The sequence below is a fragment of the Herpailurus yagouaroundi genome, unplaced genomic scaffold (genome assembly GCF_014898765.1).
Source record: "Herpailurus yagouaroundi ecotype Mexico unplaced genomic scaffold, PumYag 208, whole genome shotgun sequence".
NCBI classification, from domain to species: Eukaryota; Metazoa; Chordata; class Mammalia; order Carnivora; family Felidae; genus Herpailurus; species Herpailurus yagouaroundi.
This window is the reverse complement of record NW_024412439.1, coordinates 9,643,152-9,661,272: the sequence shown is the minus strand read 5'-3', so window position 1 is coordinate 9,661,272 and position 18,121 is coordinate 9,643,152. Positions and strand designations below refer to the sequence as shown.

At 46.3% G+C, this 18,121-nt stretch overlaps 1 protein-coding gene across 8 annotated transcripts in view; it reads left to right on the top strand.

The window, feature by feature from the left end:
• NDEL1 (nudE neurodevelopment protein 1 like 1) overlaps positions 1-18,121 on the top strand; it is a 98,073-nt gene that overhangs the window by 18,875 nt on the left and 61,077 nt on the right. For 3 of the 8 annotated variants that reach the window (XM_040453235.1, XM_040453236.1, XM_040453234.1), the window contains 4 exons: positions 12,930-13,027; positions 14,743-14,896; positions 15,831-15,979; positions 17,724-17,860. In XM_040453235.1, coding sequence (XP_040309169.1) covers positions 12,942-13,027; positions 14,743-14,896; positions 15,831-15,979; positions 17,724-17,860 — 526 coding nt within the window. In that variant the 5' untranslated portion in view covers positions 12,930-12,941. Of the gene's footprint in view, positions 1-4,337; positions 4,516-12,929; positions 13,028-14,742; positions 14,897-15,830; positions 15,980-17,723; positions 17,861-18,121 lie in introns of those variants that run through there. The other 5 variants (XM_040453238.1, XM_040453240.1, XM_040453232.1 and 2 more) reach the window with 4 other exon arrangements.

Below are 18,121 nucleotides of genomic sequence, written 5' to 3'. Positions count from 1 at the left end.
GGCTGAAGTCGGACGCTTAACCGACTGCGCCACCCAGGCGCCCCATCAAGAGTATAATTTTTAAATAAAATCCCCTATTATTATTATGGTTATTCTTAATAACCATATTAAGGGGATTGTAGGTACTATAGGCTGGGTTTAAGATTTGGGCTACAGGGGCATGTGGGGGGCTCAGTCGGTTAAGCCTCCCACTTTGGCTCAGGTCATGATCTTGCCATTTCTGAATTTGAGCCCCGCGTCGGGCTCTGTGCTGACAGCTCAGAGCCTGGAGCCTGCTTCCGATTCTGTGTCTCCCTCTCTCTCTCTGCCCCTCCCCTGCTCATGCTCTGTGTGTGTGTGTGTGTGTGTGTGTGTGTGTGTGTGTGTCTCTCTCTCTCTCAAATATAAGTAAACATTAAAAAGTTAAAAAGAAGATTTGGGCTACAGAAAAGTCATAATTGCCCCGACTTGGAGTCCAATTCCTTTGTAACCTGACATCACCTAAGTTGAGCCTTGTATACTAGTGAAGCTTTGTATAATGTATTTTCTTCTCAGAATTTGGGGCATTTTCCAGGATGTGTTGTCTGTCTTGCATTTGGAGTTATAGCCACCAAACTATTGATTCATTCTTTCACTTTTAATTAAAGCACATTGAATTGAGTGTTTGCTAAATGCCTGTTGCTGGGGGATAGTAGGACAATCAATATTGTCGCTGTGGTCGGTGAGCTTTGGTTCTTTGTGGGGAGCTCAGACACCTCTATGACCAAAAAGCTGTGTTCAGTAAGTCCCCTGCAAACTATGTGAGGTTTTACTTGAAGTCAGAGGAAGGAGCATTCATTTTGGGGCTTTAGGTATTCAGGGAAGGCTTCTTGGAGGAGGTGGCATATGAATGAGACTTCCAAAGGCAGAGAGGAAGGTGGGCTGGCCAAGTCTAGAGAGCATCAGTCACATGCAGGGCAGTGGGAGTCAAATAAAAGCCCAGAGAGGGGTGCCTGGATGGCTCAGTCAGTTGAGCATCTGACTCTTGATTTCAGCTCGGGTCATGGAGTCGCGGTTTGTGGGATCAAGCCCCGTGTCACACTCTGTGCTGATAGTGTGGAGCCTGTTTGGGATTCCCTCTCCTCCCTCTGCTTCTCTTTCTCTCTCTCTCTCTCTCTCTCAAAATAAATAAACATAAAAAAAAAAGGCTCAGAGAGGCAGGGAGCTGTTTGGGGGACATAGTGGAGGGTCTAGGTGAACTGTAGGAAGTCGACAGTAGAAGTGGGTTGGAGTTGCTTTGGGAAGGCCTTGTACTTGACCACAAAGGCAATAGGATGCTGAAACAAGCTTTGGAGGCAGTGGTGCTCTGTACACGGAGGGATTTTAGAAAGATGATTCTGATGGGCTGGAACAAGACGAAATTCAAGGGAGAGAAGTCTGGGAAGGGAGGGGGCAGAGACACAGGAGACTCTGCACTGGGGAGATCCAGGGAGAAAATAGTGGGAAAATGGATTTGAGGGAGTCTTTTGGGTTTGGTGCCCTCGAGAGTAAAACGGAGGCCGGGGAAGGGGATAATTAAGGGTGATTTGATGAGGCCTTTGTATCTTAGTAACCAGGAAAGTGAGGATGTCATTGGCAGAAACCTGAAACTCATTTTGAAATTTTCAGCTGGGGCCAAAGAAGGATGTGTTTTGGGGGTGTAGGCAGGAGGTAGAGGAGGTGGTGGGACATCTGGTGGATGTGTCCGGCAGGCCATTAGTAACCAGCTAGCCATCGGGAGTCCCTTGCCCAGCCTGGGTACGGAAAATACCGGCCACAAAAATATGGAGGTATTCACCTGAATCAAACCTTTGATTTTGAGGTGCCCGCTCACCTGATTCAACAAAGGGCTGCATATACCCCATCTTCTCAGAGTTTTCAAGGCAGGCCTGTGTGTACCGTGTCACCTTTGTGTGTGATGTGGCTGGAGTCCAGCACTCTCATTAGCTGGAGTTGACATTTGTGTCCTAAACCTCTCCTGAGGCAACTGGTCAACCCCCACTACCCCGCAGTGGAAATCAGCCTCTGTTTCCCGAGTCTCTGAGTTGTGTGGGTGGCAGGGAAGGTGGGGGTGTTTGTGCAGCCTCTCAAGGACTGTGATACTGACCCCTTTAGCTCGATCCCAGACGGACCTTGTACGGGGACCCATGCTTCAGCATCCCCCTACTTGATAGTTGACGAAGGTAGAGACTGGAACAACTTCGCTCATCTTTTTTACCTTCACAGAGCTGATTTTGTAACTTCGTTTGCTTTTAGAGGCTGCTGTCGGTCGTCGCTTCTTTATTTTCTCTAGATGGGCATACTGGAAGCAGGGAGTGGGGCAAAGGTCGTTGACCGCTACCTGAGAGAAAGCTCAACGGCACAGAGGAAGGAGATCAGTAAAGGGCTTTGATATTACCGAGAGCCCGGCCAGGCAAAGCCCATTCGTTAAGATGGGGCCCGTGCACGAGTCCTGACAAACACCGGTGCAGGATCCAGACCGGGTAGGATGGGATGGTGGCCTGCAAGATGACGTCAACATTTTCTGTAGGGCCTGGCCTGCCATGAGGTGACTCAGTGTATTTCCTAGGACTTCGGCCAGGAGGCGGGGCCAAGAGTTGCAGACTTTATTTTTTCCTCTTGGGCTGGGACTGCTCTGTCTTGGCACTAGGTCCACAGGAAGGTCTGCCTGCTTAATTAGCTCTTTGCCTGTGACCTCATCGGTCAGAGCACAGCTTCAGCCAGGGAAGCAGAGCCCCAGACCCTGAGAGAGCTTCCACAGTGTCCCAGGTCACTGGGCTTGGACAAAGACCTGCTTGGGTTTAAACTCTACTTTAAACCCTCAGTTTTGCAGCATACACACTCAAGGTAATAATTCCAGCCTCACAAGCTGCTTGGGTGGATGGAGGGAGGGAATTGATGGAAAGCACTTAGCACAGTGCTTTAGCCCAATAAATAGCAGTTATTATTAATAGACCCCCTAGTTGAGTGGCTGTGTAATCGGGGTAACAGTGTGGTTTCTGGAATTAAACATTCCAGATCAGTTGGGTTTGGATCTCGAGTCCTGTTTTTTTTTTTTTTTTTTTTTTTTTTTTTCCTAGTTGACTGACCTTGGGCAACTTTGCTTTTGCTGAGTCTCTGTTTCCTCATTTATAAAGTGGGAATACTAACAGTACCTATGTCGCAGGGTCATTGTGAGGAGTATGCAAATCAACATTTTGCATAATTATCAGTATACACACATGGCACAATGAAGGTGAACGACTCTTACAGCCAATGCCATGATCTTTCAACCCTGAAGCTTTCCGAGCCTAGCTCAAGGTACCCTCCTTAACCCATTGATCTCTTCTCCAATATTTATTATTTGGACACCTCTTACAATCCATTTTCCATTGTTCCAGTTTATGTCCATTTCCCCCCAAAACACAGCTGGACTTCCCAGACTCACCTTGCCTTTGCCTTGAGGCCTTTCACATCATTATTGTGTCCAAAAAGCCCAAGGATCCTATCCCAGCAGTACTGACATCAGAGAAATTACGCTGCACATTATACAGTAAAGGTTCCTAGAGTTCGAAACAGCTCTGTTCAAGTTTCCACTCCCCAAGCGGTTGCTCATCCTCATTTCCCCCCTTTCTGAGCTGAGTGCCCCCCTCAACCCTCTTCCCTCGCGAGTCCCCTAGGATTCCATTCTTCAGGGGCTCCAGAGGCATAAACACACAAACAAAACGACGCTTAGATACGTAAAATATATGTGGATATATTTGTATTCCCCTCAAAGAATCCATTCATTTATTCAGCAAGTGTATTTGAGTGCCCACTCTGTCTGGGACCAAGCCACCTGTTGGGATGAGAAAGACAGGAGGGTCTAGTTCTCCGGGAACTTCACAATCTGCCGGAGGAAGACAAGCACGGGTGTACAATTTCGGGGTGGGGGGGGGAGTGCCGTAAAAAGTACACAGGTCTTAGTGGGAAGGACGACGAGAATACCCGTTAATCTGCTGGGTGGTGGGGGGTGGGCGGGGGGGGTCGGTGGTGAAATCTGAGCCGAGAGGCACCTTACAAATGAGCGCTCTGAAACACAAGATACTTGAAGGACCTCGGTAGCTGAAAGGCCGGGAGGCAGGAAGGTCTCACCCCTGCGGGCGTCACTTCCCCGCACCTCACCGGGTTCTCGGGGGAACCGCGGCGCCGCGGGGTCACCTGCGCGGAGGCCCTCTTCCCCCCGCCCCCACCAGCCTGACGTCAGCGCGCCCGGCCCGGCCCGCCCCCTCCTCGTGACGCCATCCCCGCCGCAGCCCCGCCCCGGTCGTCCGCGCCCTGGCGCGCATGCTCCGGGCCCCGCCCCGTGCGTCACAGAATGGCCTCGGCCCGCCGGGCGGCCCCTGACGTGTCGGGGAGGAGCCGGGCGCCGAGGTGCGCGGAGTGGAGCTCTGGGCTGCGGAGGGGAGCGGAGCTGAGCGGCTGGGCGGGCCTGGCCAGGCCAGCGGAGCGGAGACGTCGGTCGAGCGGCGGCGAACATGCGCTTTTGACACATTGGAGGTGAGCCGGCACATTGGAGGTGCGGGGCCGCTCCCGAGGGGGCCGGGCCGGGTGGCGGCGGCGGCGGCGCCGAGGCCTGTCCCCTGGGGTGGGGGTGTGGGGGGGAAGCCTGCCCGGCCCACGGGCCGGCTGTGAGGCCCCGCCGGGCCGGGCCCGGGCTCTGGGGGCGGCCAGTCTGGGGCAACTGTTCCAACCGCTCCAACTGCCCCCCTGCCCGTCCTGGTCCGAGGTGCGGCCCCCCGAGGGCGGCCTGTGGGGCTGGGGTGAGGGGTGCGCGGACGCAGGCCGGGACGTGGCACCGGGGCCGGGGCGCTGGTGGCGTTAGGAGTGGTCGGGTCGGAGGTGGCAGCGGCGCGCCCAGTCTCCCCTCACCGCGCCCCCCCCCCCCCCCCAGGTCCCTTCGTCCTGGAGGGCTGTGCGCTCGGATTCCCAGCTCGCGTGGCCTCTTCCCGCTGGGGGCGACAGCGGAAGCAGCCCACGTCGGGCTCGGGTGACACTGCCGTGACTCCTCGCCCCTCCCGGAGTTGGGAAAAGTGTCTGGGTTGCTTGTGCTCGCCCCCCCCCCTTTTTTTTGGGTGGTTAGCAACAAAGTAACCTTTTAAGTTTTGCCAAGCAAGTGAGGGTTCTTTGAGCGCTGGTGATTAAATCCCAGTTCCGTAGCGCCCTGACGCATTTCAGAACCCTCGTTGTTGCCTGTTTGGAACCTCATCGCCCAGTCGTTGTTGTGCCTGATTCTGTTCTTGCCGGATAACAGAGAGCACCCCCGGCGGCCGAGGGGGGTCATTGAGCCCAGGTGGGGTGGAGGGCGGTAGGTGGTAAGTGATTTCTCCTGGGCTTTGGAGTCTACAAGTGGTGAAAGGCTTCGTGTGGATCAGAATTTACGTCTCTGGGCTCGGTCTCCCTTCCAAGTACTAACCAGGCCCGACCCTGCTTAGCTTCCGAGATCACACAGCGTGTTCAGGGTGGGCTCAGAGTCACCTTTGTGTGTGTGTGATTTTTATACCCTTCTCAACTAGAAAGCAGAGCAGAAAATCTGGCTTGTCTAAACTGTGCCGACAGCTAGGAGAAGGTGCATTCACCTGTTTTTTGTTTTTGTTTTTGTTTTTTTTTTTTTTTTGAGCACATTTACCTGCTTGCTGCCCAGTCATAGAGAAGATTCTAACTGTCTGGAACGTTCGTGGGTTGTGCTGGCTAATCGTTTTGTATCCTCCACCTGTGAACCAGAGTAATTAGTGGCTTCGCTCAATCACGAAGTGGGGTAAAATGCAGCCTTAAGTTCGTGGGTTGGAGAGAACCAACGGAGAGCTGAGCAAGATCTCTCTCTTCCGAATTTTTACTAAAATTCACATCTACGACTGAGAGATTATAAGTAACAAGAGGAAAGTTGGGTTGGCCCTGGTTAGAGGTTGGCCCGGTCCAGGTGGCAGTGGCTGACTCTTCCGAAGCTGTTCTTTTTTCGGTTCTGTTTTGGTTTGTTAAATAAATGGAAGTTGGATAAGGGACATTCAGAGTAAGTAGGAACCTCAGTAAAAACTTAGATCTTGCTTTCACGACATCTGCAAAACTTATTTTTATTCTCATTTTAAATCGCGTTAACATAAATGCAGTTACTGACGCTTAAAATTACTTCTGGCAGAAGTTCCTGACCACTTCGTGAGGTAGGAGAAGAAATTTGACAGGCCTGAAAGGGAGAGCATATTTATGATAAGCTTTGAAAAGTAAAACAAACAAAAACAACACACCAAAAACTGTAAATGTCACCTTTGGGAGAAGTACAAGATTTTGGTTAAAATGCATGCACATTACCTATAGTGAATTCCAAAAGAACTCTCTCAATCTCATTAAGTCCCTAATACAACTATTAACAAGGTGACAACATCCCATGAAATGAATTTTCTTATTCCATTGCACAAAAAGTAGGTTCTCTGTAAGTACAGCATTTTGGACAGGCTGTTTCATACCCAGATGAGGTGATTTGTCAGTTACTAGATGTCCAAAGGTCACATACAGTATGATGTTGCCCCCATGTAAAAGTTGTCATACTTTTGAGATCTGTACCCCGTCTGTGTGAGACACGGCATTGAGGGAAGATTTGGGTAGCAGGGGAGAGGACAAATTTATCAGCTTTGATTGCAGCTTCCTGAGATTATTGACGTGTCATTAATAGCTTTAAATTTTTTTTTTTTTTTTAGCAGTGTAGTTTTCCATACTGGCTAACTCTGTATAGCCTTAGTATCTCCAGTTACATAGTTTCAAGTAACACAGTAAACACATCCTCCCGTTGTAACCTGAGGCAAACTGAACCGACTTCCTCTTTACAGCCCCTGAGAAGAGTGTTCGTCATTTGTAAAAATTCTGATTTTTGGAAAAGGTTATTTCTCGTGAATAAAATCAGAATGATAAAACTGGATAATACCAATCAGGAAGCAGTAAGAATGAGGTGTGACCACAAAGAAGTAACTGTTTTGTTTTTTTTTAGTTTCTAATCTAGGTCTTCAAGGCTGTTCCAAAAGAAGTTTTAAAAATGTTTTCAGTAATGGTGGTTTCACCAGACTGTGTGTATACCTTCTGGAAGAGATTAAGGAATGATTTTAAGGAATCATTTGTATGTTATAAATTCTGAAGCACATTTATTTTGTGGTCGTATTTCAAAGGTCCACTACTGAACAATTTTTTTTTATACAATTTAACAAAATTTATGCTACATTTACTATGTGCCAGGCCTAGTATTAAGTACTTTACACATATTAATTCACTTAATCTTCATAACAACCTTATTTTAGTTATGACCCCCATTGTACAGGTGAGGAACTGGGGGACTGTGGTTGAGTAACTTGCTCAAGGTCACCCAGTGAGTGAATAGAGGAGTCTGATTCAAACCCAGGCAGTTTGGCTCCGGGATCTGGGCTTTTAGCTACTATGCTGTGTTGTTTCTACCCCATGTTCCTGGGTTAAATGTTTTTAATTGGTTTGTTCCAGAAGAGGTGATGGTCACTTTAGTAATAGGTTTCAGGTGTAGATTATACTGTTTCAGGGGCCAATAAGCACGTTGTAAAAGCAGCCTCTAATTGCAAAAATCGTAGTCAACATTCAGTTCAAATAAGAATCAAGAGAATAAGAGACGCATGTGTGAAGTAAAAACGCATATTAATTTTGCTAGTGTTATTTGACACTGAACTAAGTAGTTGGACAAGGAGAACGCAAGAAATAGAGCTAGACGTTCAAGAAGTTTCTCAGGAAAGTCTATTTAAAACCTGAGTCACCAGAGAATACTGATGGAAACGTTGGTAGTTCTGTGAAGAATATGGCCCTATTTAAGAACCAAAAATCAGGGACAAATGGGTACTTTATAGCACACTCCCAAGTGTAAATAGTGAGATTCCTCAGGGAACACTACTAAGTGCCCTTCAAAGTCATAACCACATTCGGGTCTTAAGACCCGTGTAAATGGGCCGGGAACAACAGAACAGCCTCCCCCAGAGAAGTTTCAGATTTGGCAGTTTTAGATTAAAAACAACTGTAGAAGGATTGACTCCACATTAAAACACATTCAAAGAAATGTCAGTTGCCCAGGACGGCATCTGATGGTCATTATGAACTTCTGTAAGGACTCCAGCCCGTGGACCACACAGTCGACCCATAGCAATTGCTGTCTCGTAGCAGAGAGAGTACTGAAAACTTAAAAACATGTTGAAATTCTGAGGGGGCACCCATCACTCAATTTCAGAAAGGCGTGTATGTAATCTAGAGAAGGTCCAAAGCATGACAGTGAATTTTGAAGGGACGAAGATGGCTGCCAAGTGAATATTAGCTACAAAGACCAGAAATACTTTGAGAAGAAGTATTATCCTCAAAGTCTACAAAATTAAGGCTTAAAAAATAATACAAACTTGTTCACCAAATCCTAGAACCTTACAAGGGAGCAACACACAGAAGTTACGGCAATTAAAACAAAAACAAATTTTTTTTAATGTTTGTTTATTTTTGAGAGAGAGAGAGGGAGACACAGTCCGATGCAGACTCCAGGCTCTGAGCTGTCAAGCACAGAGCCCTATGTGGGGCTCAAACCCACAAACTGTGAGGTCATGACCTGAGCTGAAGTCGAACACTCAACCGACTGAGCCACCCAGGCGCCCCTAAAGTTATGGCAAATTTAAGGGCAAAAATAGGAATTTCACTGATGGCTATAAAATATGGAACTTGTCTCATTTGCATAAAATAATGTAAATCAACAAATTAAACATTGTAGACTTGAAATCTTTTAAAATGTATATAAAGCTTAGGACTTTCTAACAGTGTGTTTCACTTCTCAGAAGTTTTTACTTTTTTTCTTTTTTAAAAAAGATGTGAAGTAATATCTATCCCCAGCGTGGGGCTTGAACTCACAACCCTGAGATCTGAGAGTCACGTGCTCCCTTGACTGAGCCAGCCAGTGCTCCTACTTTTTTTCTTACAGACATAGGAGTGATGTGTGTTCATCACAACCTTACGTTTTTCCAGCTTCCCACTCAGATGGTCTGTTACCTGGGATTCCTCATTTTTTCTGGAGCCGTCCATCTGGCTGAGTTACTCCTTTGGCCTGATGGACTAGGCTTCATCTGGGGACCTCTCTTTGCAGTCCTACGTTGGAGCCACCGTTTCTTGTATCCTTTGCTGTCCAGCCTAGGTCTTGGTTCTCTCTCCCGTGGAACTGTCTCAGGAAGTGTGTGGGAAGTGACCCCCCTGAGATCTTAATGTGAGAAAAAAATTCTCTCATTGTCTGAATTTACCTGTTTCCTCTGTGTTCAGTAGGTCCTGGGGTTTTCTTATTCACACCGCTGGGTTTTCTCATTTGTCTGGTGGTTCTTGGTTGTCCATTTATATTTAAGACCAGAGGGCTGGATGGTGATCATTTTATTTATTTTTTATTTTTTTATTTAAAAAACATTTTTTAAAATGTTTATTCATTTTTGAAAGGCAGAGACAGAGCACAAGCAGGGGTGGGGCAGAGAGAGAGGGAGACACAGAATTCCAAGCAGGCTCCAGGCTCCCAGCTGTCAGCACAGAGCCTGACGCGGGGCTCGAACTCACAAGCGGTGAGATCATGACCTGAGCCGAAGCCGGACGCTCAACTGACTGGGCCACCCGGGCGCCCCTGGATAGTGATCATTTTAGATGGCAAGCTTGTGGTGGTGTCTCCAAAGCTGTCCCCTGTATGTCCCATAAGCTCCATATTCTTCGATGTGGAGCCTGTTTGGAGGCTTTTAAGTGACTACGAATATGGCTTGGCATGCATCGGACAGATTATTCTGTCTAGCCAAGAACGATAGGTTTTATAATCCCCATTTAATACATGGTAGAAATAAACTCACAAATCTTTTTACTTATGCCATTCCTGGAATAGGAATTTAGATATTAATAAAGGAAAGCTTTACTTTGGAAAGTAAAGAGGGAATAACGAAAGAAAGCTTATAAATCAGTGTGAATATTTGTTGAATTTCTACTGTGTCGCATGTTTCTGGTGATGGAGGAGGGATTTATAAATGAGACACTGGTCCTGCTCTCAAGGAACTAGCTGGGAACCTTTCCTTTTTCTACAGATGTTTATCTGAGCTAGAGCAGGTAGCAGCAAACTTTGCTTCTTGTGTTCCTCTGATCTTCATAACGTTTTGCAAAACCGTAATTTATTGGATTGTGTATTAAAAAACCAAATATTTGAATTGCACATTGGTATGTGGTTGCCATTGTTTAAGTGACCAGTGCATCTATCCAAAATTGAAGACCCGTGCCTGTGAGCTTCTGTAGGGCTGAATTCATAGATTTCAAATGTAACCCACATTTTTGGGGGCGTTTTGGGGAAAGACCTTATGTAGAGCATTCAGAGGACACAGTGATTGTTGCCTCATGTTTGGATGCTCGCTCTCGTGTGCTGAAGTTATATCTTCATCTGGCTTGTTAATATGAAATAGGTCCCTTCCCTCAGTGACTTAGGCAGGAACTCTCGAGAGTTATTGATAGCACATGGTGATGCCTTCAGGGGCTTCAGATACTCTTTTGGGATACAGATACTTCTGGACTGGCCTCATCATTCACACCTCACTACATATTGTAGCTACAAATAAGATTGCCCCTACAACTGGGAAAATGGAGTGGGGATGGGGAGCTTTGATGAAGGGATAGGATTATAAAATTAATCAGTAATGTTTACTAGTCAGTACACCTACTTGAAGAAACCTTAAGTCAGCTAGTCCAAACTCTAATTAGATGAAAAAAACGGTTAAGAGGGTAAGCATATCGCTTAAGGAGTTTAATGGCCGAATTGGAGCCCTGGAAGCCGGTCTCAGCAGGACTCCTCACTCCGTGCAGCTTACATTTTAATGTGCTGTTGGGCCATAAGGGCATCTCCAAGAGCAGGGTAACGCAGACAGAAGTGTGCCGTGGAGGAGTGATCGCATTAGAGGAGGGGGCACTTGGTGCACTCAATACTTCTCCAGTGCTCAACAATGTCTGACACGTAGCAGTTGCTCAGGAAACGCTAGAAAGCACTAAGTACTTTCTCTGAGCAAAGTATTGTGCTTGGTGCCATGAGAGAGGCGGAGTGTGTCAAGAATCCATCTGTTTTCAAAGAACTCTTAGGCTGATTGGTAATTTCAGATAATCGGGAGATTGACTAACATGTCGAAAGTAATACTGGGTGGTGTGGTTAGGAGAGGTTGGACCGAAACAGAACACTGCAGTTGGCCTCAAACCAAGTGTGTGAAGTTATATGTTACTATTATTCCATGAGAAATCACTCTTGTACCTACCTGTCTGGTATACCCACCCTGAAGTTGGAGTTTCCTGTTTGTGACTTCTTGCTCAGCCTTTGTGAGTGGATCGTGCTCTGTGAACTCCCAAGTTCTCTGCAACCCCAAGTTTCTATTCATTTACTTCTAAAGCTGGTCTTCAGTTCTTGCTGCCCAGTATGGATTAGGTTGATCCAATTTTGGTTTAATTTAGTTAATATTATTGAGTATCTTGCTATTGTGCAGGCATTGTGTTGGGGTAGAAATAAGAACAGTGCACAGCCTGATGGTTTAAGCAAATGCGTTACTGTGTGGTAAGTATATTCAGGGAAGCAAGTGTGGGGTATAATGGTAGACAGGAGTGTAGGGGATTTTAGTGCTGTCTGGGTGAGGATAGGAAAGGCTTTCTGGAAGGGATGGCAGCGAGGTTTGAAAGGACAAGTAGACCCTTTCCAAATGCACAAGGACGGGAGAGCCATTCCAGGTAGAGGAGCATCCAGATCTGAAACAGAATGTCATGTTAAGACAGTTTTGAACAGTACTGCTGGAATATAAAATGGGATACTTGGGAGGGGGTTGGTTGTAGGAGGTAAGACACTCTAGTTATGAATGTAGAGTGAGCCCAGTGACCTTGGTATTTCATTTTCTGGCCAGTTGGAGTTTTTAGATAGTCCACATGCAAAGTTAAGTGAATAGATTCCCCCCCCCCCCGCCCCAAATGCTTTGGGTGAGCAACCAAGATTAGAGAACATTGAAGTTGGGGGATTAGTGAGCTTATGGAGGAAGCTTTGGACTTAAAAGAAGTGTAATAATAGTAAATTATTGAGAATGTGGTACCTGATTTCCTAGTATGGTCTCCTGGCGTGAAATGTCCCAGATAGGTCTTTTGAAGCAATTGTACCCCAGAGGGGGACATGCTATAGTAGCATCAGCTCGGGCAGTAAACTTGGTTCTGTCCCTCGATTCCCAGAAGATCAGCTGGCTGGAATGCAGCTGCCGGAGCCCGGTGTGCTGGACGATTCCGCGGGGCCAGTTCCTGTATAGCCTAGGGCTTTGACCCAAAGTGCCTCGTGTGCCTCTATACCAGAGCACGTTGTTGATGTACTCTCCTGACTTTATCCAGAACATTGGGGGTCCCTGAGGTTGGGCAGTAAGATGATTTGTGTGTCCAAGTTATTATAGTTAATCACCCTCAGGGTCTGTCATGTTTAACTCCCTCCAAAATGCTGTGGATTTCATGTTGTCCCAGATTTTCTACTTTTAGATTCCTATGTTCTCTATGGTTTTAAAAAATTAAAAAAAAATAGCTGTCAGTTATCTATCAATTTATTGTATGCTCTCTGCCCAGTGTGGGGCTTGAACTCATGACCCGAGATCGAGTTGCACACTCCACCGACTGAGTCAGCCAGGTGCCCCATTCTCTATTTAAAAGTTTGTCTTTAGGGGCGCCTGGGTGGCTCAGTGTGTTAAGCTTCAGACTGTGGCTCAGGTCATGATCTCACGGTTCGTGAGCTCGAGCCCCACATTGGGCTCTGTGCTGACAGCTCGGAGCCTGGAGCTTGTTTCGGATTCTGTGTCTTCCTCTCTCTCTGCCCCTCCCCTGCTCTCAAAAAAAATAAATATTAAAAGTTTGCCTTTAATATTTCACAGGCTTTCTTGATCATGGATGGTGAAGATATACCAAATTTTTCAAGTTTAAAGGAGGAAACTGCTTATTGGAAGGAACTTTCCTTGAAGTATAAACAAAGGTAATGATATTGAAAAGCATCCTGAAACTAGGGGAAGGCGTTTGGAATACCAGTGCCGGTGTGTGCAGATATGTGTATATTTTAACATAAAGCTAAATTTAGAGTTTCGGGGTTGGGTTTGGGATTCTGGAAATAGAGCATTGCTTGTATTTACATAGTATAAAAATGCCATAAAATTTTATTCAAATTATTAAAACAGTAAGAAAACTTCATGTTTGTGATTTCTTCTGGTAGTTGACCTCCTTTTACATTTGGCCTGCTGTGTGTGTCCTGATTCTGTCTCATCCTTTGGTCTTTGGGAGATTCTGATAAGCTGTCTAGGGCTTCATACAGCTAGTTCTCTTCAGGCAAGTGCTGTCAGTGTTTGGAGCTAGCGAAGCTTTGGAGAGGGGAGGAGAGCTTTAATAGAAATGGAGTGTTTTAATTGAAATCTCAATTATTCTAATTAGTTGGGGAAGCCTTTTATATTAATAACCCTTTAAGCACCAAATTTGTCTTTAGATTTCTTTCTGGTTCTTTATCTTTTATTTTTAGAGAGAGAGAGAGAGAGAGAGAGCAGTGAGTGCAAGTGGGGGAGAGGGACGGAGAGGGAGAGAGAGAGAATCTTAAGCAGGCTCCATGCTTATGAGGAGGTCGATGCAGGACTTGATCCCATGACCTTGGGATCATGACCTGAGCTGAAAAATAAGAGTCGGATACTCAACTGATGGAGCCACCCAAGTGCCCCTTAGATTTCTTTTTAAAATGCAACTTAACACACACACACTTCCCTACTTTGGTGTATAAAGCTTGTTGAGCCTTATCAAACCTTTCATTACTATTTCATCGAAGCCAAGTAAATTATGCTGATGGATATAGGAGAGGTCTGTTTATGTCAGGGGCTCTGAATCTTTTTTTGTGTCATAGATGCCTTAATTGGCTGGGGAAACCTGTGGACCCCTTCTCAGAATAACGTGTTTTTGTTTGTTTTGTTTTAAATATTTATTTATTTTGAGAGAGAGGGAGTGAATCACAAGCAGGCTCCCTGCTTCAGCACAGATCTGATGCGGGGCTCAATCCCACGAACCACGAGATCATGACCTGAGCTGAAATTAAGTCAGATGCTTAACCGACAGTTACCCAGGCGCCCCAAAATAATGTTTTTCAGTGCATACAATTAAATAATAAAATTACAAAGGAAACCAGTTGTATTGAAAAACACTTAACAGTACTTTGTGGCATAGTAATGTGTGTTTCTTTATTAATACCTTAAATAAGAAAGATCTAGGGGTGGGGCACCTGGGTGGCTCATTCAGGTTAAACATCTGACTTCGGCTGAGGTCATGATCTCATGGTTCATGAGTTCGAGCCCCGCATCAGGCCACCTGCTGTCAATGTAGAGCCCACTATGGATCCCCTGTTCCCCAAGCTCTCTGTCCCTCCCCTGCTCATGCTCTCTCTCTTTTTCTCTCTCAAAAATAAACAAACATAAAAAAAAAAAAAAAAAGATTTAGGGGTGAGTGTGTAAAAGGTGAGTCCTTTTGGACCTTTTAAGTCACTTTCACTGAACCCTGAGCCTAGAATAAGTGATGTAAGACAGACTGTCTTTATCGCGTAGTATATTTTGTGGTAGCACCAGCGTTCGGGCACAGTCATTGACCTGACCTGCAGTCGCCTTCCCCGTGGACCCTGGGACTCCTCCTGTAACTCCTCTTTCCCACTCTGTCTGTGATCAGCTTCCAGGAAGCTCGGGATGAGCTAGTTGAATTCCAGGAGGGAAGCCGAGAATTAGAAGCAGAGCTGGAGGCACAGTTAGTACAGGCTGAGCAGAGGAACAGAGACTTGCAGGCCGATAACCAGAGACTGAAGTATGAAGTCGAAGCACTAAAGGTAACTGTGGCAGCTTTACAACCTGGTGTCGAATGCGCTGGGCTGTGTTCACATGAGGGATACGGTTTTTGGGTGGAGCTTAAGAGCAGCAGGCAGGAAAAAAAAAAAGCCTTAAAGTGAGTTTTCGGAATAAACTTTTCTTTCATGGAACCAAGGGGAAGGTGGTTTGGGGTTTAGGAGTTCACTTAGAAACCCTGTAGCCGTCCAGTTTTTAGCGATCATGTTCTCATGACACGTGGCCATTGTGTCATTTTCCAAAGCTGTCTGATTTGCTCAAGATTGCCTCATTTGGTGGCACTTTAAAATTATTTTGTATGAAATACACATTTATTCCATTATTCATAGCCTCTTTAGTTTTGAAGTTCAGTTGGGGTTAAAAAAAATCCCTTTTTAAAAAGGCATTTCTAGGAGTTAAAGGATTAACCCCCTTTGTTGCTGTCCATCACCTGCCTTAGCCAAGTGCTTGAGGGTTTCTGTGCCCCTGGGCGTGGGGTGGGGTTATGGTTTGGGGAAGGGGGGGGGGACACAGGTGAGAGCTAGGGCAGTGGGGCTCTGGGTGGTGGTCTCCCTCTCTGTGCTCACCCGGGCTGCATTTAGCCTGAGAACCCAGAGTTCACCCCCCTCCCCAAGTGTGGGGTTGAGGCACTAGTTTCACAAAATAGTGAAATAACTTCTTTTCAGAGAGGTTTAGATTTCTTTCTGAGGGGAGAATGGTTGACTCTCTAAATTTATGAGTTAAGGTGCTTGGAATGAATGTCTTTTTTTTTTTTTTTTTTTTTTAAATATTGTAAGGAGGAGAGGAGTACCATCACCTCAGATTGCGGGTAATTTCCTTGGATCCCTGGATCCAAGGTTTGGGTTTGGGTTACTTCCTTTGCTAAGGACAACTCTATATTAATCACACACACTTTCCTTCCTATACCCATGCCTTCAGGAGAAACTGGAACATCAGTATGCACAGAGCTACAAGCAGGTGTCGGTATTAGAAGATGATTTAAGTCAGACTCGGGCCATTAAGGAGCAGTTGCATAAGTATGTGAGAGAGCTGGAGCAGGCCAACGATGATCTGGAGCGAGCAAAGAGGTAAATGCATGCTGTGCACTGGGTTAGAACAAGCAACTTGGCGATCAGGGTTGAAGATCTGTCAACTCTCAGCTCAGCCTGTCACCTAGATCTTGGTCCCAGAACGTTGCCTTCTGGTATTTCATCACATTGGTGCTAAATTCGATCCTTCTCTCTCCAGATAACGCCCTTCCAGGGTTTTCTCCCTGTTTGTCCTTCTTCTGTCCTTCATTACCATTGTTGGTCCTGTTGGTGTTTTGTTTTGTTTTTTAAACACCTCTCCTTTACTCCTCTGTCTTTCCCTCTGTGTTCTTAGTGCTGCCACACTTTTGGCAGGCCCCACATCTTCTGCCTGAATTCTGTAGTGACTTCCTCACTGATCTGTCTTTACATCTTTACTCCTTCTCCTTCTCTTCAGTTTAAATGCTAACCTATGAATTTTCTCAGAATACTGCTTTCGTCACGATTCTGCCGCACGGCCTAGAGTGGCTTGCTGTTGTTACTGTTGCTGAGCTTTTCTGCAGTCTGTAATGAGTTGTTTCTGAACCATTCCAAACTTGATTCCTGTTACTTTACAATTACTGTCTGGTAGTTCTTTCCTTAATGTCTGAGTGACTCCTACATGCCTGGCTTGATGCTAGAGCTGAGGATGACAGAGGTAAGCTAGCCGCTGCCCCCGGGTGGGACCGACGTGGACCTTTGACACGGTCAGTACTCGAGCGAAGAGAGTGTCCAAGCGGCTCCAGGGCACAGAGGCGGCGGCTGCTGGCGTACCGTGGGGGAGCTGGGGAAGCCTTCGCTGGCACTGAAGCTGGAGTCTGCGAGGAGGGAAGATGCCAGCCAGGGGAAGAGAGAGGTGTAAAGGCAGAGAGGCAGGAAGGCTCAGGAGGTGGGGAATATCTCACTTTGGTTGACGTGTGTGGAGACAGTGTGGTTGCACAGCATTGAAAGTGGTTGGGGCCAGATTGGGAAGAACCTTGTGTGCTCTTTGAAAGCCGTTCTAGAGGCGATGAGGGCCTCGTGAAGAATTTTTTAAACAAAGGAGGGACACCAGACTATGATGGGATAGGACTGAGGAACTGGAAGTAGGGAGGAAGACCCTTGAGGAGTAATCCAGGTGATGGAGGAGGAATTAAGCCAGGGGCAGAAGGTTGGGGGAGAGCGAGTGGAGTTGAGAGACATTTTGACAGCCGATAGGACTTGATAAAATTGGCCACAGGCATTAAGAGTTCTAACTTGAGGTTAGGGAATTTTATTTCTGTAGCAGGCTGCACGCAGTGGGCAGGGGGCACGTAGTAGGTGCGTGTTAATGTCTGTTGAATAAATGAGCACGACGAGAAATGCAGGAAGAAGAGACGGAAGGGAGTAAATGGAGCGGGACCTGGGACTTGGTGTTTTAAACGCATTTTTAATTCTTAATGTACTCTAAAATTGTTGGAAAGTCTTCTTGGAAATGTGTCAACTTGGTTGTTGTGTTTACAATCCAGGGGGGAGATAAAGTGTGTAATAGGTGGCCTTCCTTTAAGGAACCGTAAGGAATTTCGGTGGGCATTTAAGAGAATACATTGAATGGCCCAAACTAGCCACAGAGATACTAAGTGCCACCAGAGGTCACAAGGGGGTGGAGACCATTCTCTTTCAACTGGGCCAGGCTTTCTAGGTCAGGAAATGGCATGAGCTAAACGGACAGTTTCCTTTTGTATTAGCTGTTTGCACGCTATTTATTTAATTCATGGACTCCCAATTTTTTTTTTCTTCTTTTTAGAGCAACAATAGTGTCACTGGAAGACTTTGAACAAAGGCTAAATCAGGCCATTGAACGAAATGCATTTTTAGAAAGTGAACTTGATGAAAAGGAATCTTTGTTAGTCTCTGTACAGCGGTTAAAGGATGAAGCCAGAGGTAAACCTAAAACTTGAAGAACACCCTCTACCCCACTGTCCCTAAGCCCTGGTTCTAAGCCAGCTCCAGGAGCAAGGTTGAAGGCCGTGTGCACGATCCTTTTGTCAGGCACTGTGCTGCTTTTAGTCTCTCAGCACCTACATCATCAACTCGAAGAAGTAGGTAGTAGTATCCCCCTTTTACAGGTCAGAAAACTGAGCAGAGAGAGGTGGAGTTGTGTCCAAAGTCTTAGAGCTTTTCAGTGGGGATTCAAACCCTGGT